The 27,776-nt window shown below is 34.6% G+C and overlaps 3 protein-coding genes across 3 annotated transcripts; 1 reads left to right on the top strand and 2 right to left on the bottom strand.

Annotated features, from left to right (window-relative positions):
- The first annotated feature begins 1,885 nt into the window (after positions 1-1,885).
- On the top strand, positions 1,886-5,900 carry DYW1 (Pentatricopeptide repeat (PPR) superfamily protein). Its single transcript, XM_078324368.1, has 2 exons — positions 1,886-2,743; positions 5,454-5,900. The coding sequence occupies exon 1, from the start codon at positions 1,929-1,931 to the stop codon at positions 2,724-2,726; it is 798 nt and encodes a 265-aa protein (XP_078180494.1). The 5' UTR covers positions 1,886-1,928; the 3' UTR covers positions 2,727-2,743; positions 5,454-5,900.
- Positions 5,901-6,854: 954 nt separating this feature from the next.
- LOC144574328 (BTB/POZ domain-containing protein At3g50840-like) lies at positions 6,855-9,785 on the bottom strand. Its single transcript, XM_078324273.1, has 4 exons — positions 9,632-9,785; positions 9,462-9,531; positions 8,106-9,362; positions 6,855-7,492 (listed from the first exon to the last, which is right to left on the bottom strand). Exons 1-4 carry the CDS (start codon positions 9,667-9,669, stop codon positions 6,974-6,976), a joined length of 1,884 nt encoding a protein of 627 aa, XP_078180399.1. The 5' UTR covers positions 9,670-9,785; the 3' UTR covers positions 6,855-6,973.
- A 5,293-nt stretch (positions 9,786-15,078) lies between these two features.
- On the bottom strand, positions 15,079-19,902 carry LOC144573866 (Tetratricopeptide repeat (TPR)-like superfamily protein). Its single transcript, XM_078323633.1, has 6 exons — positions 19,451-19,902; positions 17,990-18,228; positions 16,769-16,987; positions 16,198-16,288; positions 15,879-16,098; positions 15,079-15,634 (listed from the first exon to the last, which is right to left on the bottom strand). The coding sequence occupies exons 1-6, from the start codon at positions 19,669-19,671 to the stop codon at positions 15,293-15,295; spliced, it is 1,332 nt and encodes a 443-aa protein (XP_078179759.1). The 5' UTR covers positions 19,672-19,902; the 3' UTR covers positions 15,079-15,292.
- Between the last annotated feature and the right edge of the window lie 7,874 nt (positions 19,903-27,776).

The raw sequence follows: 27,776 nt of genomic DNA, 5'->3' as shown, positions 1-27,776 counted from the left end.
TAGCATAGAGGCAACTATGCTATCCATAGCACCCCAGCCTAACTCTATATATTGCCGCTTTGTAAAGCCAATTAAGATTTCCTGATTAACTACAACATACTTAATCCAATTCTAAAGATAAGTACTACTATTTTTTATTTTAAAAAAAAAAAAAACTGATAGTGGTTAATGATAAGTAATTCTTATGAACCATCAATTGATGGGGTCCGGATTCCAAAAGTAACTCGAATTTTGAGTTTAAATCCGGACCATCTGATCAAAATTCAGACTAATTCGTTTCTCTGTAGGACTCAAGGAATTCCTTTAATATAATATCTGTGCATATCATGATTGGACGATGAGAATTCAACTCAAAACTTCGAGTCACTTTAGGAGATCCGAATTGAATCTGAATCCCCCAAAGTAATCCAAATGTTGAGTTAAGATCTTTAATTAGAATTCGGATCAATTCGGTCCAGAGTACGATGCACAATACTTTTATCATCTCAAATGCTTCGCCTTTGAGTTCTAAAATACATTAGATTGGATTCAAACGGCAAATTCGAATCATTAAAATTGATCTATTTAAAAAGTAATGTTTTTGTATACAAAATTTGTTAATTAGTTAATTTTGTTTAGTATAAAATAAAGTAGTAAAAAGCTATTGAAAAATAAATTCAGTAAAAAAAAAAAACAAATAATTTGTTATTGCTTTGACTTTTTGACTTTGTTCTAAATAAAATTTAAAATATAAATGATATTCATCGTTTAAATAAAATTTTCAATTAAGTTTACTGGTCATTTTAATGAGCTTAAATACATATCAACATCACTTATAATTATTAGCACGCTGCTAATAGGAAGTAGGAAGTCATGTTTCATAGCAGCCTTTTTCTTAAAAGTCTACAAAAAGTGCCGTGACATTCGACGCAACTAGAAGTCTAGAACTAGTAGAAGAACATTTTGGATATGAATCCGCTGCTTTTTTATAAGAAAAGCAGAGCGCTGCTTTTCTGAATCTAACCGTTTAAAATTTTATATTCACATATTTCTTTAAAGAAACTTTTTTATACACAAATTTAAACGGTTAGATTCAGAAAAGTAGCCTGCTGCTTTTTTTATAGAAAAGCAGCATAGTTGATTCCTTGAATCACTCATTCAAATTAGGAGAGCATGTCCAGGTGGAAAATGGGACCAATTTTGCTGACCATAATATATTTCTAAAACTAATAATTAAGATCGTTTGTCTATGACACCTTCTAGAAGCCTCTTGATAAAGATACAGAAGCATAGGAACGAAGTAAGATATGCACTTGAAAAAATAAATCAAAATTTAAGAAATATCTTTACAAATTTTAGTCAAAAATAAAAAATGCATCATGTACTAACATAATTTTAGATTTTTTAAATAATAAACTTTATAATTAATTTTAATATTTCTAATAAAACAAAAAAAAATAGACATTTAAATATGTTATTGAGTATGCAGTGTAGGTTGCTTATACATATAAGTTTACCATGATATCAGTGTTATTTCTGTCTAAATGCTACAAATTTCAAAACTTATCGATTCAGCTTCAAACGATGAATCAAAACTATTCAAGTCGATCTACTTCATAAATAATGCATTTACATACAAAATTTATAATATTTTGAAATTTTTTAGTATCAAATAAAGCAGTTAAATATGAAAAAAAAAATCATTATTTTTTATCATTTTTTGTCCGCATGTGTGGAATTTGTTATTTGAATTTGTTTCTGATAACAAATCGCTTCTTTATTTCTTTCTTGTGAGAGACCGGAAAAGCCTAGTTTCAAGGCCCACAGAAAAGCCCAGTAGCCCAATTTCTAGGTAGATTATTCGCTGAATTAATCATATTTTTTATAAGAAAAAAAAAAAGGAAGATATTTTCACACTTGAAGAAGTGCACCTGGAAATTCCAGCTGCCATGATTCCTACAATTTCTGCAACTCGATTCCCACAATTACCACCTCCAACTCACCACATTAACAAATCCAAGCACCTTCAGTTCTGTTGCTCTGTTCCGAACAGCATCGCTCTTTCCTTAGCTGTATCTTCAACAAATTCAAATTCTGAGAGCCAAATATGTGAAATCGAGAGATTATGTGACCAATCAAATACTGAAGCTGCAATTCGTTTAACTGAGCAATTGATAAAAGGTGGTTTTATAATTCAACTACAAACACTTCTTCTTCTTCTCCAATCCTGTGCTGGGTCCCCCTCACTAGCTTCTGTTCGGAAAACACACTATCTCATAACAAGATCACAACCCAAAACCAGTACCTTAGTGTTTTGCTACTTAGCTTCAATATATTACAAGCTTGGCAGTGTCACTGATGCACGACAACTGCTCGACAAAATGCTTCAAAGACCGAGACCGGGTAATAAAAGAAGGGACACCTATGAAAAGGTGAGAGAGTTACATAAAGAAATCAGAGAGATTGGTTATGTACCAGATACTCGGTATGTATTACATGATATAGACGAAGAGGCCAAGGAGCAATCGCTCATGTACCATAGTGAGAGGCTTGCTATTGCATTTGGGTTAATTAGCACACCTCCTGGCACAACACTGAGAATCATGAAGAACCTCAGGATATGTGGAGATTGTCACAATGCAGTCAAATTAATTTCAAAGGTTGCTAATAGAGATATCATAATGAGAGATAACAAGAGGTTTCACCATTTTAGAAATGGTGTTTGTTCTTGTGGGGATTTCTGGTGAATATAGGTCTTGAAAAGGTAACTTTTTTTATTTTTTTCATTAGCCAAATGGTTTGTGTGGTCATATAAGAAATTTACAATAACTATCCAGCGATCTGAATTTGTGCACATTTTGGTTATTGTATTTAGCTTTGTTAAAAAAATACTTAGAAAATACAAATGAACACTGTAAGAGATGATTCTGGGAAAAGGGATTCTAATATATGATGCACATTATATAATTATCTTGTTGTTTATAGATTGCGATGTCTTTCGAACCATTGATCTTGATCTAAATTATGAAATCTGCTTTTACATATGAAAATTCCAAATTTTTACCTTCTTTTTTTTTTGGCCAAACAGCCCTTAGGCAGATTTTCATTTAAAAACACTGAAAAGGATCAACGTTACATGAGATCCATCAGTGGATAAGTAAACCCTACATTATTAGTTCAAGCTTGTGATAGCTCTCTGAATGCCCACAAGTGTATTTCCAGAGTGTATGATTGAATTAGCCATGCTAGCTCTTTGGAAATCTGTATCAAATATACATGACTCAATTTGCCTTGCCCTGGTTGGCCTGGATGTTGTCACTAGCGGGTGATATTCCAGCTGCAGTGGGGATAGAGCACCACAGTACCGGAAGGCGGCAGCCCTACTCAATAAGATTTGTGTCAAAGAATAGTAAATATCCGATTCCTTCTGATTTGGAGCTTTGAAGGAACCGTCTACATAACAAAAGTATCGCAGTTGGGGTTATGCATTTGGGTTTGCTGGTCTGTACCAGTGTACCAGTGCATTGTTAGATCCAAAAATTGAAAATTATGCAAAGTTTTGATAATCGTGCCAAACAATAGTGTAATTTATTTTCCCTGTCTCTTTCTCTCAAAAATTAGGTACCAAACATTAGTTTTGATAATCAAACAAGTTTTGATAATCGTGCCAAACATTAGTGATGACCTGATGACCACTAATGACCACTAATGTTTTGGATAATTTATTTTTTGGATAATCGTGCCAAACATTAGTGGTACACTAGTGTAATTGAAAATTTATTTTTTGGATAATCAAACAAGTTTTGATAATCGTGCCAAACATTAGTGGTCATCAGGTCATCTTTCTCTCATATTGTTCTACATTTTCACTCAAATGAATGTCTTGCCAATTGACATCTTCCTTTCTCTCTTTCTTTCCCTAATTTCAAAACAATTTAATCTGGCTGTTGCTCCATCTGGCTATGAAGGAAACATGTTTTTGTTTTGGTTTTGCACTCAGCAATTAAGCTGGTATATTTCAAAACAATTTAATCTGGCTGTTGCTCCATCTGGCTATGAAGGAAACATGTTTTTGTTTTGGTTTTGCACTCAGCAATTAAGCTGGTATATTATATTTTATTCAACAATTATTATTTTGCTCAATCAGCATTAAATGCCTGATTATTTTGTTTCTCTTCATCAACAACCATATGATATATACCCGCTAGGTGTTCTACCTAATACTCAACAGAATCTTATATTCTCAAAGCATGTGTTTTCTACTTTTCTTAATCAAAATACATACTATTTGATCCATGCTGCCAGCGTTGGGTGACCTGACAAGGACCTATAACCTTCTCTAGTCCTTGTTAAGCACTTGGTTGTTGTAATATTACTTCATGCAAACTTGTTTGATGAAATTCTTCACTCACACCATGACCACCTCCAACTTTATCTGAACTTTCTAAATTATTGCTCGGGTAATATTATAATCCTCTTTCACCAAAATTTCTTAGCAAAGGCGGATTTCTGTCCGAAAAGTAATGGATGTATGGTTGTACTCATGATACTGCAAATTCTGGTCAAGGATATCTTTTTCTATGGATTGTAAATGTTCTTATCATTTCTACACTAATTAAATAGTTTGTTGCAACCTATGTATAATCTTGTTCGATGAAATTGCTATTCCACCAAAATTATTAGCAAAGGTGGATTTCTGACCTCAGAGAGTTTGGTTACATGTGGAACCTAATGTACTAGTGAGTGTTTGTGTGTGTGTGTGTGTGTGTGTGTTCTAATTTTGATACTGGTTTGCATTTTTCACATGAATTATTGATTTTGCAGGAGTTTGAGACTAATAGTATCTGAAAGCTGGGTTTGCTGCATCACCCAATTAATCAAAAAATTGGGTAGTCTGAACCCCAGAACTTAAAAGGGAACATGTCATACTTTAAGTTATTTTCTTCCTAATAATAAATTGTTACTGTTCTTAAAAGTAAATATACAGTATTTTACTGTACATCTATCTACAGTACAGTTACACTGCCAAAGGTGTTTAACATAATCTGCAACCTTTCCAGCACTGCATAGTACCTGTTACTGAACAGCCAATTGTAACAGTGAGAAGGTCTCAGCAGATTGCACAAGTGTCAAACAGCTCCTAATCAAAAAGTTCATTGTTCAAGAGCACATATATTTCTCATGACCACACTGCTTTTTATTCGGGCACATATCTATTTCAATAAGGGAACAATTATCATAATTTTATGGGGTTCAAGAACAAACTTTCTTAAGAAAATAGCAGTATAACACCAAACAAACCATATATGTGTAAATGCCTTAGAAAATAATTGAGGGCATTGATATGGTAACTAACGAATGGCCTTTGTTTATGATGAAAAAATTGTATCTTCCTTCCTATGTCATATGGTTTGTGAATTAATTTATGTTTTGTGTTTATTTCTGATGCTATGCGTTCATTTTGGTGCTGGCAGTTGTTGTAGGTTCTCTGTGATGTTGTTTAAAGAGTACAAGTATTGTTTGGATGCGGTAAGCTCCGGCTGTCTGGAGTTGTATCCTGTTGCAGGGGTGCAAACGGGTTGGATATTATCCGACCGTATCCGACTCCGTATTCGAAAATTTGATATGGATATCCGATATCCGAAGAGATTCTGGAGGCTTGGAAAATTTTCAAACAGAACAAGGAGTACAGGTGTGAATACGTGGGTCAGGATCAGAATGTAATGGCAGATGCTTTAGCAAAGATAGGCAGAAGGGAAAGATGGGATAGTATAGGTTACACTTTTCCTCTGTTTAATGGTTTTTAGAACATGCTCGAGTGGTAGGGAGTACCAGAGTGTAATGAATTTTGTGCCTACGGGCTTGAAACATGCAAAAAAAAAAAATGCGGATACGGATACGTATATGGTTTTAAATTTTAATTATCCGTATCCGAATAATAGATATATACTATATAGTTTAATATATATTATGAAAAAAATTATGTTATCTACTCTTATAAAAAGCAGATATCTGTATCCGTATCCGGTTAATATTTGATCCGTATCCGTATCCGGAAAATAAAAACAGATACGGATATGGTTTTTACCACTATCCGATCCGTTTGCACCCCTAGACCTGTAGACATTATTTTATTTTAATACATATTGGCCATCTGGCCGACCAATCAGAAAAGAGGAAATAAAAAAAAATAATAAAAGACAATGGAGACTTAAATCAGACAAATTGGCTAATTAAAAAATTACTTTCTTGGTTTCCAACAAAGAGCTAGTTGGAAAGCACTTATGTGATTGAAATATAAGCACAGAATAGTGGAATGTTGGAAAGTAGAATGGATGGGCAAAGAAAGGGAATTAATTACCAAATCCTTGATATCGGGAAAAGGCATTTACCTCTAAAAAGACTTAAACCCAATATGGCTCTAGCGGTATGACCAACGGTCACAAAGTCCAATGCTTCAGACATCCATAGGCACATACCAATGAGAGGAATAATTTCATTTGGTTTTGTTATCATATTACAGAAGCATGAAGAACCTGTTATATTGGGCCAGTGGTCCCTCTGTTCCGTTCATCGAAAAGATATCTCAGAAAATGCCCCATCAATACTGCTTTAGTGATGATTTGGATATTATTTCAATTTAAGAAATTTTAAGCACCATAGAACACTTTACCATTTCACATGGCACTTTTTCACTTGCTTAAATCAATTTTATTGAACGACGACAATACTTTTGCATTTGGAAAGAGAAAGTGCTGGGACAGATCTGAAGCAATGGACATGATACCAACACTTTTCACTTTTCTTTTTCTTTTTTTCTTATCTTTTATTTCTCATCATCCAAAGATTTGGAACATTAATTAATTCCTTAATTCTTGGCCAAGCGTTGAAATTCAATCAAACAATTTAAACAAAGTACAAAGCACTGAACCAAGAATTACAATAGTAAATAAATAACCAACAAAATATCCAAACAGAAAATAAAGAAACCCGATCAAGGGCTCTGCTCGATTCGAGGCCTACGTGGTGGCGCCACCACCGTTCGCTGTTGCGAATCACAAACCTGGGTCTTGAATTTACAACCAAACCGCTTAGCCACGGTTGATCCCTTTTTCACATCCCCTTCCTCTCCACCCTTCTTATCAATCCTCTCGATCGCTTTTCTCATGCTACAGCACTCTTTTTCAAGCTCGTGCACCCGACTCCTCATACTATCCATGTCCAATCTCATAAGCTGGTTTCCCCTGACGGCTGCACGCCAGCTCGTCCCTACTTCCCTCGTTTGTTCACCGCTTCCTTCTGCTTCTGATTCTGCTTGTTCCTCAGTTGCTATTATTGTTCTGGTTATGGCTCGGCGAAGCTGGAGTTGCTCGAAAAAGAGAACTTGCACGACTGCTCTCAGCGGTAACCGTTCATTTTGAGCGGCATGTGCACATGCTTCAAGAGTTAATTTTTGGTAGTCCATTATACTGGTAACTCTTTCCTTTTCCTCTTCGGTTATCCCGGGGTGCGCCTAATTATGTTAAGAACAATTGTATAAAATAATATTGTAGATGATTGGTATTTATAATTTATATGTAGGTTAGGCCATGTTCACAGCATGTGTGACCTTTCTAATTTGTAGCAGCAATTACCTAACCAGGGTACAACAGACAAATAAATTATTTGCAAATGTGGGGTTTCCAACAAATGACAACAAAATTAGAGACATTCCCATTATACATCATTACCTATCAGGCAATAGTGCATGCTTAATGAAGCCAAACTTGCAAACTAAGGGATGTAGTTAGCAGACATGACAACAAACTTTGGAAGTATCAACTAATCAATAAGAGATTTGAGATTGCTTACGTGCTAAAAGTTTTATAACATAAATAATTAATCAATATATTGATGTACTAATTTACAAAATGCACCTTAATTTAGACTATAAAAAATTTGGAAACACATAAGCAAATGAACCAACCCTAATGCTGATACTTTAAAATGCTTTTTTCTCATAAGCAAACTAAGAGATTTGAGGTTAAATTCTCATTATTATGAGCTTTATGCGTCAAACAATAACTTTGTTAAAATTGAACCTATGAGACAGCTTAATATTAAAAAAATAATCTTTATCTCCGTACCTTGAGATAAATGTCGATGGCACGATACAACCCGTCATCAACTATCCTACCCTGGTCAGGCAGCATAAGTGCCAGGTCACAGAACCTCTCAGGCCGGAGATTCGAATCTGTCGCTATTTCAGCCAAGTATCCATCTATCAACTTCCCGACCGGCACAAGCCTCCTTGTAATCCAATCCTCTCCATTTTGGTCTCCGTTTCCATCTCCATTAGTCCCCAGTCCCTCTAAAAACCACCTTAATATCCTCTCCACACAATCCACATCATACAATGTCTCAACAAGGCATGAATAGTTTGGTATCAATAAATCATCCAGCGCCGCATGCTCAAGTTGGGATGCTATTTTCCTTTCCAATGAATTTCTACAACTTTCCGAAGCATGTAATATACCAACAGTTCTCAATAAACCAAACAAGAATTTAGCTGTGTTTAGGCCAGCAGATGTTTTCTCCCTTGGTAAATTGGATATTACCGTTTCCAATAGTTCTCTCTGTTCATCCTCTGATGGCACGAGCACCGGTGCATTATGCCGGGTTGACCGAGATAATCCAGGTATAGTTCTTTTTGCATATGAAATCAATGACCCTTCTATTAAATCAGGAGTAACATTTTTTGATTTCATGGCTGAGATAATGCGTGTATAAATAGGTAGACTTAATCCGGCCAATTCATCAACCCATGTATCTGATCGGATAACACTCTTTCGCCTAAGGGATGATGTAGTCGATGCCTTTTCAGTAATCGGCCAACCAAACAAGGAATTCAAATCAGACGAATTTGCCCTTGAGGCAATTGCATCTATACATCTTTGAATTAATCCAAGTTGTTCAGCTAGGGGAAGAATCTCTCCTTCACATGATTTCAGTGCTTTGAGAGAATCCTTTAGGTTACGAAACACGGATTGGGACAGAAATCGGTCGGTCCGGGAAAGTAAATTCTGTGACGAGAATTCTTCGGTCATTTCTAAATAATGAGCTGCACAATGGAGAGGGATGGAATTGGAAGACGTCATGTCGATTTTTACACCATAACAAAATTTGGCAGCTATTTCAAATATTTCAGGGCCACCGGGGAAGTTGGGAAGTGAAATTCGGCGTAAGTCCACTTCCTGTATTTCTTCTTCCTCCTCCAATTCGTCGTCATCATCTTCTTCTTCTTCTTCAATTTCGTTTTTGGTACCACCGGACTTCCGTTTGGTTGTGGGTTTTTGATCTAGTATGATGAGGTTTAGTTTTTTGCTTCTAGACATTAGTGGAAACTGGAAAAATGTGTTTAAATTCAAAATTTCAAATTACATTCTTGAGAAAACAACAAGAAATTAAGACAAAAAGGGAGAGCAAGGAAGCTTAATTGTTACCTTGTGGAGATGGTAGCTCATCTCTCCGACTTCTATTACAATATCACTTGGCAAGCCAGTAGTGCAAAACCTACGCAAATAAGATAAAGAAAATTAAGTGGGGAGACAAAACGAAAAACAAAAAGATGAAGAAGAAGAAGAAGAAGAAGATAAGAAGGTGGGTTTCTTACCAAGCTTGGCCTTTGGAGCTGTGCTTCTCCAGTGCCATTGTAGATTGATTAGTAGCGGCTTTTAGAAAACCAATAGCAAATCTTAATTCATAGCGAAGAGTGGAGTCTGGAGTGTACTGAAACGAAACGAAGAGACGAGTGGTTTCTTGTGGGAATCAAAAGAGAGTAGGAATGACGAAATTTTATATATTTTAACAAAGCGTTCTGTATCCTCTACAATAATCTCTCTACAATATTACTAGACTCAAAACGGTAGAGAAGCATTGTACTGTAGTGTATTCCTTGGTACTATTGTTTTTTTCTTTTCCTTTTTGAAAAGAGACTCATCTACTTGTATTAAAGTCTAGAGAGAGAATAGAGGCAGTAGGAGAATCCAAAATCCAAATGGGAGAGATGCATGACGAGACAAGAGGAACTTTGAACGCTGTTTACAAAAGAAAACGCTTTCCGTACAATATTTTTTTACAGTTTTCAAACCAGGCGTCATGGTTGCTTGATTCTCTTATTTCTGATAAAGGGAAGCAAAGATGCCTTATTTTTTTTAGTGCTTCTGCAGCCTTATATTTTTTTTTTCAATTATGAGATTATTTTATAACCCAAAATCAACAATTTTGTACTTTTAAGGGTATAACAGCAAGTATGTTGTTATCCTAAAATGGTGGAACAAGGAAAAGATTGTAACATATTACATATGATTTTTTTTTTTAGTAAGAATCGTAGATTTAGTACACTGGTATGAGTTTTAAAAGTTACTGGAATGTACCATAATCTTTTTATAGAAAAACACATGGTTTTCAGTGAGAGAGATTATATTTTTTTTTATTAAAAGTCTCGGTACGCCCAATATTTTTTAGAATGTTATCTTTAGAGTTGAATATGTGTCTCTTTGTAGAAAAATCAAATATCGTATTACTGCACTAAGTCTGTAGTTCTTAAGAAAAAAATAGGGTAAATTTCGCTGGAGGTCACTAAACTTTGTTATTTGTCACGAATTGGTCACTCAACTTTGATTTGTCCTTTTTGAGTCACTCAACTTTGTTATTTGTTCCAATCAAGTCACTCAACGTTTTCCATCCAAATTTTTAACGGAATATGCTAATTCCGTTAGTTTTTTGGATGGAATATGCTAATTCCGTTAAAATTTTGGATGGAATGGGTATATTCCGTTAATTTTTTGGACGGAATAGGAATATTCCGTTAAAAATTTGGATGGAAAACGTTGAGTGACTTGATTGGGACAAATAACAAAGTTTAGTGACTCAAAAGGGACAAATCAAAGTTGAGTGACCAATTCGTGACAAATAACAAAGTTTAGTGACCTCCAACGAAATTTACCCAAAAAAATATACTTATATAAAAGTAAAAGTTTATTTAACAATCAAAACACATGTCAGAAATAATAAATTGATAAAATTCAAATTGTGATATGCTTTTTTATTTATAGGTATTTAAATCAAATTTTATAAAATTTAAAAATCGGTTGATCAGCAATGTTGTAATTACAAAGAATTATTAATTTAGTTCTTATTGACACTTGGTTGTTAACTGAAAGAATTACGATGCATCGAAAAAATTCATTGTATTTTTTGATATCGCACGCACAAATTTATGAATGGAAAAAAAAATTAAACTTGCATAATTTTTTTATACCAAAAAAACTATTTATAAATGTTAAGGTTTTAAATAGTAATTATAACGTTATTGCGGAGAAGCTAAAAAAATAAAAGTTTTATAGTACATAACATTTTGCTTTCAAAGATTATATTTCATATTTCTACTAAATATTATTGACATTGAAGAATTGAGATAGCAATCAAATAACAACTAATTTTAAGTCTATACTTTTTGTCAATCACGTAAATCAATAAGAAGAAGAAAGAAGAATATATAAAGTAACATTTTTTACAAGTGAAACTAAGAGTAATGAATTTTACAAGTGAAGTCAGTGTCTATTTAATCATTTTACATACTATAATAATAGAAATCAGCTTTCAATTGAAAGTAAGGATAATAATTCAAGTGAATACTAAATGAAAAACAAGAGAAAGGAAGAATTAATATTTAATTTTTTCCGATATAAAAAGAAAAGATTAAATCACAAATAGAAAAAGAAACACATATTTCAGTTTAGCATATCTAGTATAGCGGATCATATGACATCACAAATAGAAACAGAAAGCACAAAAGTCCATGTAAATTGCATAAAAAAATCACATAGCATAGCGGTCTGCGATAGCGCGTAGCAGTAATAGCGGTCATTTATTATAACTATAATGGTAATAGCTAAATTAGCATATTTTTACTTCATAGTTTAGTTTTTATGATTCGAAAAGAGTATAACACAGCTACAACTAGCTATTTAGGACCCTCATAAATGTTAATTAATTTTAATTTTTAAAAACTTTACCTTTTTCCCGTTACATCAAAATTCTCAATTTCCGCAACATCTTTTCCTTTTGAAATTACCAAAATTGCTTTTAATTTTACAGAGTTTGTTTCCTCTAAAGTCACATTTAAGAAAAAAAACCTCCATCCTATCCTAGAAAATTGGATCATGAACAAAACAATTTTACGGTTACCTGACTAGAATCCAACGCCGGGCTACGGAGCTACGGTTCTTGAGATGTACGATTCTACGGCCTATATATAAAAAATACACGAGCAGAGCAGGGGCTCCTTTTTACTTTTGGATTTCTACTCCAGTTTCAGCTTTTCTTTTCAGGTATAGAAAATAGAAATTGATCTTTTAATAGCGGTTTGTGGGGCCCAGTTTGAGAGTGTCTCAGGCGGCAGGCGGGGTGTTTATTCAATCTCCGCACCCACCGTCTGAACCTCATTTAAAACCAGCAGATGGGAATTCTCTTCTCTTCTCTTCTCTTCTCTATCTCATTTTCTATCAAATTCAAAAAAAATCTCTAATAGAGCATTAAAAGCCAGATAGCTCTTTCAGTATTTTAGGTATTATTTCGCTTCCCTCTTCCAAACTAGGAGGTTTAATTATGGTTTAGATTTTAATGTGCACTTGTATAATGATTAGCAACTTTAGACAGTTCAAAGTTCAAAGGACGACATCGAGATCGAGTCAATCAATAATATTTATTTTAATCCATCCAACATTAATTATATACAAACTTATTATGAAAAACTTTCAGTTTCAGTTTCAGTTTCATTTTCAGAGCTTGTGATTAAACCTATTTTATTAATTAATTGTTTAGACTTTAGACTTTAGACTTTAGATAGATTAATAATAAAGTAACGTGGTCATATTATTATATTAATTCCGTAGATGAAATATGAATTGTATGGTTTGACTGCCGGGTTTTATGTTCTGTTACAAGTTACAACCCAATTCATTAATTGAACATTCAATTTGAAAATTCCATGGAATCTCTCTGTGCAGTTTGAACTGACGAGTTCCAACTTTGCATATATATATATAGGAGCTCTGAAATATTGGTTCCCTGCAGACCATGAAGCACCACAAACGCAACAAAAGACTAATTCATTTCTGCTTGGAAAGAAGAGAGATGCCTGAATTGCAACTTGCAAGAGAGAAATCTTGGTTATCCAACTTCACTACTTTTGGAGAATATATAATTCTTTTCTTTACATTTTAAACATCAGTTCCAGCCAAGTTAAATTTTTTTAAAGAATCTTTCAAGTTTCAACTACTTTGTCTCTATGCCATTATTTTAATTTTGAACGAATGAACTTCAGAAGAAGGGTTTAATGGTAATTTTATGAAATTCAAATTTATGGTCAGAAAGTCATAAATCATACGTGCAATGGAGGGAGAGCTGAGCATAGTGGTAAGTGCTAACATTTATTATGCATCATTGTTATGAATGAATACCACAACACAAGGTGTGTAGACTTAAATGGAAGAGGTGGTGTGGCCGTTCCAGATTGGGGCAGCATTTATCTTTTTAAGCATGGTTTCTATTTATGACACAAAGACCAGATCTGTCTCCCACTATACATGGAAAGGAATTTAAAGTCATTTCAGTTACACCTCAATTTCTCACCAATTAAATGTAGTAATGAAGCAAATTAATATATATATATATATATAGAGGAGGGTTCAAATGCACCCAAATTTTTGTGCACCCTATCCTTTTTCTCCGTTTTCAAAGTCCAAATAGTCAATCCGAACCATTAGATGCGATCTATATATTAAGATGTGCTTGGAGACCAAATTTTATATTTTTTGGAATTGTTGTACTATTTATTAAGCCACTTTGAAAAATCGCTGATCCAATGGTCCAGAAAATGTAAAATCAGCGATTTTCAAAGTGGCTTAATAAATAGTAAAAAAATTCTAAAAAATGTAAAATTTGGTCTCCAAGCACATCTTAATATATAGATCGCATCTAACGGTTCGCATTGACTATTCGGACTTTGAAAACGGAGAAAAATGATTTGAAAGATAGGGTGCACAAAAATTTGGGTGCATTTGAACCCTCCTCATATATATATATATATATATATATAAATAAAATAATGTGAAGAGTAAGGTTCCGTTTGTGGGACTGGGACAGGTTAACTAGTAGCAGGTTTATATATGTTTCTGCCTTTTGAATCCATTGATTAGACTCACTTTTTAACAAGTTCACAAGGAAAGGAACCTCCCCTTTTTGTTTATTTTTTATTGTCTAATCTTTTCGTTACAGTAATCATTGAGACTTTCCCGTTGAAACAGTTCTCAATGGCTAAGCCAAAAATTGTTATGATGTAACCTGATGTTGAAGCCTGTTTCCAGCCGTGCTTTCTTTTCATCATTGATGATTAATAAAACAATCCGCCATCAATAGACCACCATTTTTTTGTAGGGAGAACAAATAAACTTGTTTATTTTTACTGAATATTTGTCGGATAATACATGGATAGAGACAACTCGACAGATAAGCAAAGCAAAGGAAAGGAGAACCCAGGTTGGCAAGCACACATGGGCTTTCAACCAGGCACTAGCGTCTCCTTGCATAAACTGCAAATTAAACAGTGTTAAAGAATGATTGAACAATTCATTCTAGTTTGTTATTTTCTTTAATGCAAACAAACAACTATTGTTTCCACATGCTTGTCTTTGGACCCAAGCGTTGTTCTCTTCCTCATATCGCATCGTCAGGTTGTGGCAGGGTACAAAATATATATAACAATTGGTACATTAGACTAATTCAACTTGTCGCGTGTTAAAATTCTGATGGACGGTGTAAATCAGGACCATTAATCATAGAATGTTAGAAAAGAATAAATTGTGGCCCGACAAACAAATAATTCACAGAATTGAAATGCATAAACAAGAAATTCATGCCAGATAGACCCAATAATCCAACTGTTGGACCAGAATGATTTGAAAAATACTGCACGTCTGTGACCCAAATCAGAACATGAGCCAACCCAAATTTTACCTTCTCTCTGGATCTGCCCCTTCTAATCATTTCATCTGTTTAATTGTTAGATTCTCAAGTTAATATTTGTGAAGTTTCTTTCCACCACCACAGTCACATACAATATGCCTAACAGCTTCACCATCCCAAATTGTTCTACAAAAAAACTCTTAAGAACAAGTAACAATCCGCATAAGGTCAAACATAGTCATACAATCTAAACATCAATAAACACAAATATCAATTAAAAACAGATCTTAAATGAAATGTAAATTCAATCCTTGTTCACTGATGAAGATTCAGTCAGAGGCTTCTTGTCCTTGTGCTCAGCAGAGGAAACAGGTTGAACAACAGCCCTTTTTACACCTCTCCCAACTACACCCAGGTGTGTAACTGTGCTGCCACTGCTATCACCAGCTGCAGTTGAGACTGTAGGCGAATCAAAGCCGTTGGATATTGTTCCCATCTGGGAAGAAGATAGGGATTCAGATCTTGGCACAGCTTCCGGCAATTTGAGTTTTGATTCCTTGTCAGATGACATGGCAGCCTTAATCACCTCTATTACTTCAGTTACTTTTGAGATTGGAATTGAAACAGCTTGCTCAAGGTCTTCCAGCTATATTGCATTTAAAATTAACCGTGAGTATTAATATTCTATCCTTGATATGATATTTTTCTTGGATAGTTTCCCTAATCCACCCTAGTTTTATCATTGTTGTTCTCTTATATGACTTGACAAAAAGTGGGATATTCCAGATTATTCTGGAGAAGAGACTGATGCAAATATCTCTTACCATGAAGGGTCATGGACATGATTTAGCAAGACTTCACAGGGAGCCTCCATAAAATTTTCTACATACCTTTGTTTCAAGATCACTCAAAATGCCAGAAAGCAACTCAATCTCATCTTGCACAGCAGATTTGGCAGAGCCTTCTTCTGGTATTGCACAATCTGGTGCTGCCATTTTCTCCTTTAGTTTCTCAATTCGGGATTTACTCAAAGAGATGGCCTTCGCACAGTACGGTAAAGCCTCCTCAAGCCTCGTTGCAGTCTCCAGCACAAGACATATTCTAAAATTTCTATTTGACATTAAGTTACGCAAATACATTTTTTTTAAATAATATCTGAACCTACAGCAATTAAATTAAAATTTATGAATTAAAACGATTGGTGGATACAGTTCGACAACTCGGCGATGATCTGGCTCCACAATGTGGTCCAAGATGGCCAAAGCTTTCTGATAGTCATTTAAAGACATCTCAAGATCCTCTGCAACAACAAGATCAATAAAAAGTGATAATTCACAGAAAACTAATATATGTGCATTTCTCATCAGCCTAAAGCAATTGTCAGAATCAAAGAACTACTACACTATGGCAATATTCTGGTACTCTTGCTTTTCCCTAGCACCCTTTGTAATTAAATCATTAAGACAATTCCATTATTTATTGCAGAGAACTGAATCTTTTTCTCAAAATTTACAACTGGAACTCCATAACCAGTTCATAAAAACTCAAAACCAGACTTAATAATCAGCTTAGTGCAATCCTAGTTCAATAAGAGCTAACAAGAAAAAAATAGTTAGGGGTAAATTTTGTCAATATTTGTTGGCGGGTTCTATCAAAATAGTTCTTTGTGGCTATAAACTACTCAGAAAATATTTCAGTTGCAAAAACATGAGAAATTTGGTGTTAATACAAGTATGATAAAAATGTTTTTTATTTTTGCAAAAAAAAAAAAAAAATTAACCTCTTTCCATGGCGACTTCAGCTAGGGCAGAAAAGATGTTAACCTTCTCCAGGGTATCCTCAGGGCACTGTTCTGCAATAACCCTCGCAATATCAAGCATCTTCCAAGCCAGGTCCAAATCTGATTCATCTTCTTCTCCTTCCACCTCTCCATCCGCATCCTCCTCATCTTCTGAATCATCATTGCCTTCCAGCTGCCCTTTTGTACTGGATCCTTCTCCTGGAATGACAAAAGGAACATGTTCACGAACAAATCAGAGAATACTAAATACGAAGAACAAGCTCAACCCCACCCCACCCCCTACATGCATATAAGTTCAGTCATTGCACTCCACCTTTTAATTTTTTTTTTTTTCATTTTAAAACTTCTCGATGAACCCACTAAATTACATAACTGTGAGCACTGGATTTAGTTACGGTAGCTAAGTTCTTTATAAAAATAACCCTAACTGGTTGAAAATGTCTGGAATAAACTTAAAAGAAGAAAAAGGAAACAAAGGTCATGTATGCAAATATTTAGTGTGGGTATAGAAGAGTATTTAGACTGTCATACTAATTATGGAACATTAATATCCCATAATACTACATCAAATATATAAAAGATATGAGGAAGATAAACATAATTTGAATTTCTTTAAGAAGATGATGCTCCATTTTCAAGCAAATTAATGGTATTTGCAAAAGAACACTACTATCTACCTTAGTATTATTATTATTATTATTTTATTACTATCTACCTTACCTTGCGACTATGATTGGGTTTCATTTCTAGCATACCCCAACTTGTTTGGGACTAAATGCTTGGTTGTTGTTGTTGCAAAAGAACACTACTAAAATGCCTGATTTCAAAATAGATGGCTCAAGTTCGATAGCTTAAGTTTTTATCCTTTTTGGGGTCCGACTAAGAGCTCTCCTTTAGGCATCTTTACAGAAAAAAACACTAATGCCTTTAAACATGAAGAAATAAGAAAGAAAGAAAGAAAGAAAAATCAAGCAATTTTTGTTTTCTATACATACCTGTAAAGGAAAATACCAAGCAATAGACAAAAGTTAATATTATTTTTGTCCCATAAAGGATTCAACAGAGAGAGATGACACCAATTATGCACATACCGATACTGCACATTACTGGTAACCTATTGATCTCAGAACAGGACAACTTACTGGTTACTGCATGCTTCTTCAATTGCCATTTAAAATAAGCATATAATTGCTATCGTACCTCCTTCAGTTGCCTTGGTTTCTCCAGGTGACACATCATTGGCTGAACTGCTTTCAACACTCTTTGAACTGTTGCTTCGATCGATGACAATACCAGATTTCCCTTTCTCCGCATTAGCTGATTTGTTTGGCACATTTCCTAATGGATCAGTCTCCTCTTGTGCCTTGAACAGGAGTGCACACCCGTACTTGTAATATGCACTTCCACATTCTTTAGCTAGCTCACCATGATGCATGACCCTAATAGTTAGAGAGAATAGTGTTAGACCTAACAATAGAGTAACAAACTAAGCATGAAATTTAATTTAATTTGAGGTCAATAAGCTGCTTTAAATTGTACAGAATAGAAACTCTGGTTTTCTTAGACCCAATATTTACCCATACAGGCAACTTATACTCAAATTTTTCTTTAATTTCCAGTGTACTCCCAACATTTATTCGAGTATTAGCAAATAAGACCTAACCATTAAGCAACAGTTCTAGCCCTACTTTCACAAGCCCTTTACTTATAAACGAGTATTTAATAAAAACAACCTAAGCTAATTGGATATTGGTATTAAGTTAAGGCCTTAATGTCAGCTAAATTATCAATCAATTTGTCTAATTCATGTTAAAATTTATGGACAAGCTAATTATCCTTGGTTGTGACACTTAGGGTGTTCAAATGGTTCGGTTTATTTGGTTTTTAACTAAACCGGAAAATTTTGGTTTAAATGGGTCAGTTTTTTGGTTTAAATGGTTCGGTTTGGTTGAATTTTTTACTTAGATCGGTTTAAATGGATCGGTTCGGTTTAGGTTTTCCTTGCACAGTAGTTTTTAGGTTTAAATGTTCTAGCCTAGTAGTTTGTTCTCATCACCACACTCTCATAAGTCATGGGTTCAAGTCTCCCCCAATTCAATTTTTGGGACTAAAGACTTGGGTTGTTGTTGTTGTTGTTGTTGGTTCAGTTTAGGTTTTGAAAAACCAACTAAATTGAACTGACAGGTTTTATAATAGTTCAATTATATTTCTGTTATCCTTACACACGCCACACCTAAACCTCTCCATTCAGTACGCACGCATGCCTAAACCTATTCACTGACACTTTAGGCGTCATTTACCAGTACACCAAAAATGTTGGATTGCTGGTTGCAAATACACAGCAATGTCGGGTGCTATTGCAAATGAAGTAAAATACCGGATCTAACTTCCGGAAACATACAAAGCAGATTAGAATTGAGCTTAATGATGGGCAAGAACAGCTCAATCCTCTTGTTAAAATAACAAAGGATGTGACAGGAAATTCACACAAATCATTATGCATCCATTATGCATTTCAGAGAAAATAAATTACTCATACTCAATGAGAAATTACTAACCACAAGATTTGAGAACCAAAAATGACATTTATAAAATGCAAAATCTCTCAGCACCGTAAACATAACTATTACTTTATGTACATTAAAAACCCTAAATCCTCACTTGATTTCGAGTGCACGGCTCAGGCAATCCGCGGCCTCATTATAATCGCCTTCCTCAATAGCCTTGGATCCCCTCTGGAACAGCTCATCGGCCTCAGCTAGGGTCCCTTCCACACCGTCCCCCTCCACACCGTTAGAACCATCTCCGTTGGAATTAGGGTTTTCGACATGAGCATCCTTCTCGTGAACTAGGGTTTTAAGGTCATCGTCGGAAGTTGCCATTGTTACTACTGACTGGAAAGGTGAGTGGGGAATGATCTGATGGTGCGGCGAGGAGTATGGTGGGTTAATAGACGGCTGAGATTTTGCTTTTTCCCGCCGTTTCCACTTTCCAAGTATCCCAAGTTCCGAACCACTACTTGTGAGTTGTGACTTGTCCGCGGGATTTGGGAGCCGGGTTGATCTTCTCAGTAAAAACGCAAAAATCGTTGTTTTGCTGCTGCGGCTTGGGCTGATTGGGCTGAAAATTTGGTTGATCGAGTCAAGTAGGTGATCCGAATTCAAATTTACGTGGCTCACACAGTAGTTGCGTACAGTAAACCAATTCATTTTTTTGAATTTTTTTTACCACTTACTTTATACTAAATTAATTTGAATGTTTAAAAATTTTACATGTAGAGGCATCACACGTAAGGTAGACGGATTTCAACGATTCGGGTTCGTCATTTTAAATTAATTTGATGGATTTTAGAGTTAAGCTCACCAAACACTTTGGTGAGCTTAAGTGCACCATAGTTCTACTCATATATATATAGAGAGAGTAAGGCTATGCTACTTTGTGAATTAATGGGTTTGTTTTAATTCGCGCTCATATCACTAGTTTTAAAGTTCAAAATAGTCGATCCAAACCGTTAGATGTTTAATCTATATTAAAATGTGCTTGGAGACCAAATTTTACATTTTTTGAAATTGTTGTACTATTTATTAAGATGGTTTAAAAATCGCTATTTTTTAACGATGCAAAATTTTAATAAAAATAATAATTTTCAAACCATCTTAATAAATGGTAAAAAAAATTCAAAAAAATATAAAATTTGGTCTCCAAGCACATTTTAATATAGATTAAACATCTAACAGTTTGGATCGGCTATTTGGACTTCGAAACTAGAGATATGAGCGCAAATTAAAACAACCCCATTAATTCACGAAGTAACGTAGCCTTACTATATATATATATATATATAGAGGTAGGCTAATATACAATCGATTGTTCCTAGCCTCCCGTGCAACCAAGTCGTTTTCTGATTTTTAAAGTCCAAATGATCGATCCAAACCGTTAGATGTGATCTTCATATTAAAATGTGCTAGGAGACCAAATTTTATATTTTTTGAAATTTTTTTACTATTTATTATGTTAGTTTGTAATAATCTAGAAGTCAATAATACGATAAATTATCATAAAGCTTTGTTCATGAATTGAATGTTTATTTATATATCATTTTGTTGCCTTAAGTATTATTGAATTTATGGATCATTTCGAGTTCATGACTGAAATTATGAAACTCCATAATATAGATAATATATACTCTTAAAAGGTCACTGACCAAGGTAATTAGCAGGAACACTAATTACCGCGATAAGGTTAGTATGTGGATTAAAAGATGGTTAAGTTTTACAAACCACCTGACACGAGATGTCATTTTAATCACATAGATACATGTTCTAGGAACATGGTATTTGACAGACCCCGAATGAAACATTAAATAGAATTGTGTTCGTGTCATTTATGTTTTCATTCAGTGTCACGTTCTACAATATGAGGTATTTATCGTTCCCACTGAGAAATATGTATGTGTGATTGTTATCCACCGCTGTCCGTAAAAAGCAGTCATAACGGTAGCTTTTCCATATGTATAGCTTAGCTGAGGAAGTGATAGTTTACCAAGAATACTATTTGTCCCTCGTATCTCTATACGAGCTATAGCATCACTGGGCCCCTTGGTAGAGTTAGATTATCTCCTAGCGGTATAATTACAAGAGTAATTATATTTGATAATCTGCTCAAGATCAAGAAAAGATTCAGTTAGCAAGGATGACACACATCTACCTTGAAACTGATCTGATAGCTATGAGACAGAAGAACAGACACAAGTAAATTGTTTACTGGATCGTGATATTGTACAGTACAGCATCATCTGTGTAATTGGATCGTCATGATGTGTTGCCAGATGCCACCCATGATTATAGAAGTTAAAATAGTTTTAACTCTATTTACCAACATAACAGAGATCCTATTGGGTCACACCATATAGGAGTTAATCGGAGAATCTTATTATGATTGATTATAAATTGGTTATGATCAATAGTAAGATGGTTATAATTAATTATACGTGTTATAATTAAATTATAAATGTTATGTAAAAATAACAAGCAAAAACATTGGTTAATTTATAAACGTGTGTGACACGTTGTATAAAAGTTAACCGGTTAATTTATAAATTTGCAGGACACGTTGTATAAATTACCGAAATAACAAACCGCAAGAAAAATATATATATAATTGTTCAGAATAATTATACGAATATTATTTGTGTTCGGGCCGAGGGCATTCGGGTCTTTTCAGATTCGTCCTTATCCGCATGACATGTCATTGATCTTATCCAGATGACATGTCATCAATCCTATCCACAAGGGCAAAATGGTCATTTCACACCTATGCCACCTTGCATGTGTAGAAACATGGAGAAGAGTGTGGAAGGGTGTGGAAGGGGTATTTTGGTCATTTCACAAATAAAAGGATGAGGTGTCAATGGCATACCTTGTAAATAGGCTGAACTTGGAGGGCATTTTGGTCTTTTGCAACCGACCCTAAACACTATAAATAGGGGTGGAGGGGTAGAGAGAAAATAACTAATTCATTCGTACCGGTTTCGTGTCGAAACATATCGGTATTTTCTCTCTTTCTCGGTTTCTCTCCCAAATAGTGTTTCGGTTGAGAAAAGAAAGTTATACGTACTTGACGTATAATCCTGCGGGTTGTTGTGGAGTATATTTACGGGATCGATGAATAGTGTTTTACCAAATTTAGCGGTATGTCATTTTTGCATATTGATGAAACTGAGCAACCGAAAATTCGTGTTTACGGGTTTTCGTCTTTTTCCCGTGAATAATGTTTTTGCATAATTCCGCGGTTTACGGTATTTCTGGCAGAAGAAATAAACCACTCTCCGGTTAGTCCTGGTGGATAACCGATAGAGGTATCACACGTGTGATACTCCGAGTCGATTCCTTCCCTGGTGAGACTCTACTCGCTCGGTCTGCATTCCAACTGTGATTTGGAAACAATGTATAAATATGCTATATTAATCTATTTAATTGGTAAGTAGATTAAAGTTTTAGAAATCAATCATGGAGTAGATCTGTAAAATGATTAAATTGGGTTTTGATGCCAAAGGAATACTGAAGGTGGACCGCCTTGGAAAGTTTCCTGACATACCCCGTTTAATCCTGAGCTTAAGTTGGCCGTAGAAATTTTTGTTCTACGGTCATTCCGCAACTTAAGCCTAAATGGGTTTCAGTTAGCACCCGTGAAACCCCAACATATTAAGCTACTTTGAAAATCGCTGATCCAACGGTGGCTTAACCAAACAGTAAAATCAGAAGTTACCGTTGGATCAGCGATTTTCAAAGTAGCTTAATAAATAGTAAAAAAATTCCAAAAAATGTAAAATTTGGTCTCCTAGCACATTTTAATATGGAGATCACATCTAACGGTTTGGATCGATCATTTGGACTTTAAAAATTGAAAAACGACTTGGTTGCACGGGAGGCTAGGAACAATCGATTGTATATTAGCCTACCTCTATATATATATATATATATATAGAGGTTGGCTAAGATCAAAGTGGTAGTTCCTAAGCTTTGGTGCTACAAATTCGTTTTTAAATTTTTAAATTTCAAAACGTCGATCCGAACCGTTCAAGTTGTTCTCCATATTAAATTGTGCTTGGAGACCAAATTTTACATTTTTCTGAATTTTTTTACTATTTATTAAGTCACTTTGAAAACAGCTGATCCAACGGTGGCTTCTGATTTTACTGTTTTGTTAAGCCACCGTTGGATCAGCGATTTTCAAAGTGGCTTAATAAATAGTAAAAAAATTCAGAAAAATGTAAAATTTGGTCTCCAAACACAATTTAATATGGAGAACAACTTGAACGGTTCGGATCGACGTTTTGAACTTTAAAAATTAAAAAACGAATTGGTAGCACCAAAGCTAAGGAACTACCACTTTGATCTTAGCCAGCCTCTATATATATATATATATATAAAGAGAGAGAGGTAGGCTAATAAACAATCGATTGTTCCTGGGCCTTGGAGCAATCAAGTTTTAACCGTCCGATCTGATTTTAGATCCGTGCTTGATCTGATCAGAGTTGTCGCTGGTTTCAATAGAACGGAACGGAAAAATTGAAACTTCGCTCCGTTAGCTGATTTGGTTTTCCTCCTCCGCCCGCCTCTCTCTCTCTCTCTCTCGGTCTCTTCTTCTCCATTAGATCGCTCGATCCTAAATTGCTAAACTCTTCTCCTTCTAAATCGCACCATATTGCAGTAATGCGATTTTCTCACGACGATAGCCTCCAACCTCTCCACCACAGTGTCTCCTCCTTCGCGCCCCATCTCTTTCCAGCGCCTCCTGCCTCGCTCTCCTCCTCCGATTCCCAAGCTACTGTGCTCTCTAGCGCCTCCTCCGGTATGCTCCTTATCTCTCTCTCGTAGGTCAGCTTGTGGCCTTCTCTTCGTGGCCAATTTGCATTTTTCTGGTTTAGCTCGTGATTGTTTTTAACCATCAAATTAGGATCTTGGTTGGGTACAAATTGGTACAAATTTCGAACAAACTAATTGGGGATGTAATTTCAAACACATGCAAGCTAATTTCGTTTAAATATGCTCCCGTCCAAGCTAAGTTCGATTTTCTTTGATTTGAATCTGTATTTTGAAACTTGTAAGTATCAAATTGGCCTTCTCAAATCAGAGCATCAAATTCAATGCAAATAAGACAAACAAAATTAAAATAACTTGAGTGTTAATTTCTGGTCATGAAAAAAATGAACTAATAAGTAATTCATTCTAACAAATTAGACCAATTTATGTTCATTCCTGGCATGAGCTATCTGGAATGCCAGAAGTACCAGTTTGCTGCTTATTGGGCCAATTTATGTTCACAATGCAGATTGAAGCATTCTCATTGGAAAAAACGTTGTCAGAAGAAATCAGAGGCAACTAAAATCTGCAATGGGGAAGGGCTTAGGAGATTGGAAGCAAAATAGAATTACTGTGGATGCAAGGGCTTAGGAGACTAGCCCTGGCCGCACAAAAATATATGGCCTAAGACTAGCCCTGGCCGCACACAGCAAAACTGTACCAGTCTATGATACATAGACCTGGACCATATATCAACATTAAAAAAAAAAAAAGCATCCTTTGAAATCTTGCTCAATTTAAACTTCTAGCTTTAAATCATGCATCTAGTTTATCTGCACAAAAATACCAAGAGATGAAATTAGAGCATATAAAAAGACTTAAAAGAAATAACAAGAAAATAAATAAGTCTTGTAAGGTTTCCATGAAAAGGTCAAAACTGAAATATTTCATAATAAGCCACAAGCATACTAAGGTACAAAACTATATAACAGTACTGCCTTAGAAAGACAAGAAATCGCCTTTAAAGGCAAAAACCAAAATGTTGAAACAAATTAACAAACCTGTAATAATCTTGAGAGTGAAATAAATGTCTGCCTCCTCACTACTTCACATGGATCACATAATGACTATGCTATTCTTGGGATATAGCTGCAAAGTTTGCAAATAATATTGAAGTTTTATCAGCTGGAATAAATGTGAAAGAGCATTAAGAACTCAGATAGCAACAACTTATAGTAGGTGCAGTGTGGAACAGTACAGGCTGGTACAGGAAGTAACAATTGATTTGAGAACTAAGCAACATATAAGCAGCATGTAATGGAATCAGTGTGGGTTACCAGTAGTTAAAAAAATACAAAATACAAAATCATTAGTCGTTTATATCAATTCATTACAAATAGGCATGTGCCTTATAGCAACCAAAATAGATAGGAAAAAAATACTTTAGTATATAAATAAAGCCACGTTTAATCTTCAATTTAAATAAATCAATGAATATTTTATACTTTTGAATCTGATTTTTATATAAAACTTACATGCCTACTACAGTACTGAATCAATGAAGACTAAGCGAATTTGAAATCACTTTAGTATTGGACCACTTCACTGGATAATATCACTTACTTATGAATCTGTTTTTTAAAATAATAATTTATTTATTTAAATTTAAGACCCGGTGAAGAGAGGTGCTTACCTGCTTCAGAGAGGAGAGAGGTGCGATAGCGTCATAAATAGCAGAACCTTGGCTGTGGCGCGATAGAGAGGAGACGAGGGGTTCTTCGATTTAGGGTCGAGCGATCTAACGGAGGAGAAGAGAACGAGAGAGAGAGGCGGGCGGAGGGGGAAAACCAAATCAGCTAACGGAGCGAAGTTTCAATTTTTTCCGTTCCGTTCTATTGAAACCAGCGACAACTCTGATCAGATCAAGCACAAATCTAAAATCAGATCGGACGGTTTAAAACTTGATTGCTCCAAGGCCCAGGAACAATCGATTGTTTATTAGCCTATCTCTCTCTCTCTCTATATATATATATATATATACACTAGTATCATACCCATGCGTTGCAACAGAGACATATTATAAGAAAAAAAAATCAAAGAAAATAATAATAATATTCAAAAATTAAGACACATGTTAATAGAAAATTTATATGATGTTGTATTTTTAATTAACTTTAATCGTGATCTCTGATAACAATTTGATGATGTGATGATTCTTTATTTTTAAGTACCAATGATATCAAATAATAGCTCGATTCGAATCTAATATCAAATATCGTACAACAATTCAATATCAACATATAATATGATATCAAAAAAACATAAATAAAAAGTGTTATCGTGTGTATGTATAGGATACACACACACACACACATATTATAAGAGAAATATATATTCACACACATGTTCCAATTTATATTATTCTTCTTCTTTATTTTCAATTTAGAATACACACACACACTGATATATTCTATATTGGAAATATATTCTAAATTGCCTACAACAATATGTATAGAAACAAAGAAAGAGAAATAAGGAAATAAAAAAAATGATTTTCATTGTGATCCGTATAGAAACGAAGAAGAAGTAAGGAAACAAAGAATGAGAAAATGGAAGGTGGAGTTTTCTCAATTGAAGAGAAGAAATATGGAAACAAAGAAATAAGAAAACGGATAAATATATCGCTAAATTTCAGAGTTTGTTCAATTTTAATTGTAACGTATCGTGTGGTAGCATATGTGGTGAGTATGTTTTTAACTAAATTTAAACTTCTATACATAAAACAGATGCATTTAATCTAAAGAAGACAAATTATGTAATTGGAGAGCTGAGATCAAATCCAAAATTTCATCTTTCAATCGTAGCCGTTGGCGGATCGGACACCCAATGTGCTTAATAATAGAATGGAGATATATATATATATATTCATACGAACCATGAAACAAGATTAGTACTTCAGATCATATGTAATAATATTTAATTGGCGTCAAACATAAAGAAAGTTAAGTTTTAAATTAGTATTGATGTAATTTTGATAGCTTAACAATTTAATCTCTAATCCCAATACAATTCGGTCACAAGCGCATGACCTTATTATTTAGTAATTTGGGTATCGAACCACAGAGAGGTATTGTAAATACTGGTTTACCGGTTTTCAATAATCTAGACAATCAAATATTGAGTGATTTTTTATGAACTGAATTCTAAAAATGCGGGATGAATTATAAACTAATGCATACTAAATTCTAGAACCTCAACCTGAATTCCAGACAGAATGTAGGACGAATTATCTGAATGCAACTTAAATTAACAGAATGTAGATTGAATTCCAGAAACAGTAAATGTTGAGAGAAATCAAAGGAAATGAATATCTAGGGTTATGGTTTCACTATGATACCTGTAGCAGGATCGTCTCTCTCCTCCTCCTGCCATCTTCGTCTCTCACCCTCCTCCAAAACGAATCGTCTCTCTTCTCCACCGGCTCATCTACCCATCACCTCTCCACCCCGATTGTCTCCGCCTCTGGTAAATAAATGTCAATTGAAGGAGATACTGTTATTTAGGTAAACCTAATTTGTCAAATTACATAAGCTGTAGATAAAAACAGAATAGAGGAGATACTAAATTGATTAATTAGTCACTGATTTTCTCTCTTCAATTTTAAAAAAACTTGGTTTGCGCAT

The sequence above is a fragment of the Carex rostrata genome, chromosome 22 (genome assembly GCF_964058835.1).
Source record: "Carex rostrata chromosome 22, lpCarRost1.2, whole genome shotgun sequence".
Classification (NCBI taxonomy): Eukaryota; Viridiplantae; Streptophyta; class Magnoliopsida; order Poales; family Cyperaceae; genus Carex; species Carex rostrata.
The sequence above is the reverse complement of the archived record's forward strand: the minus strand, read 5'-3'. Positions and strand labels throughout refer to the sequence as shown.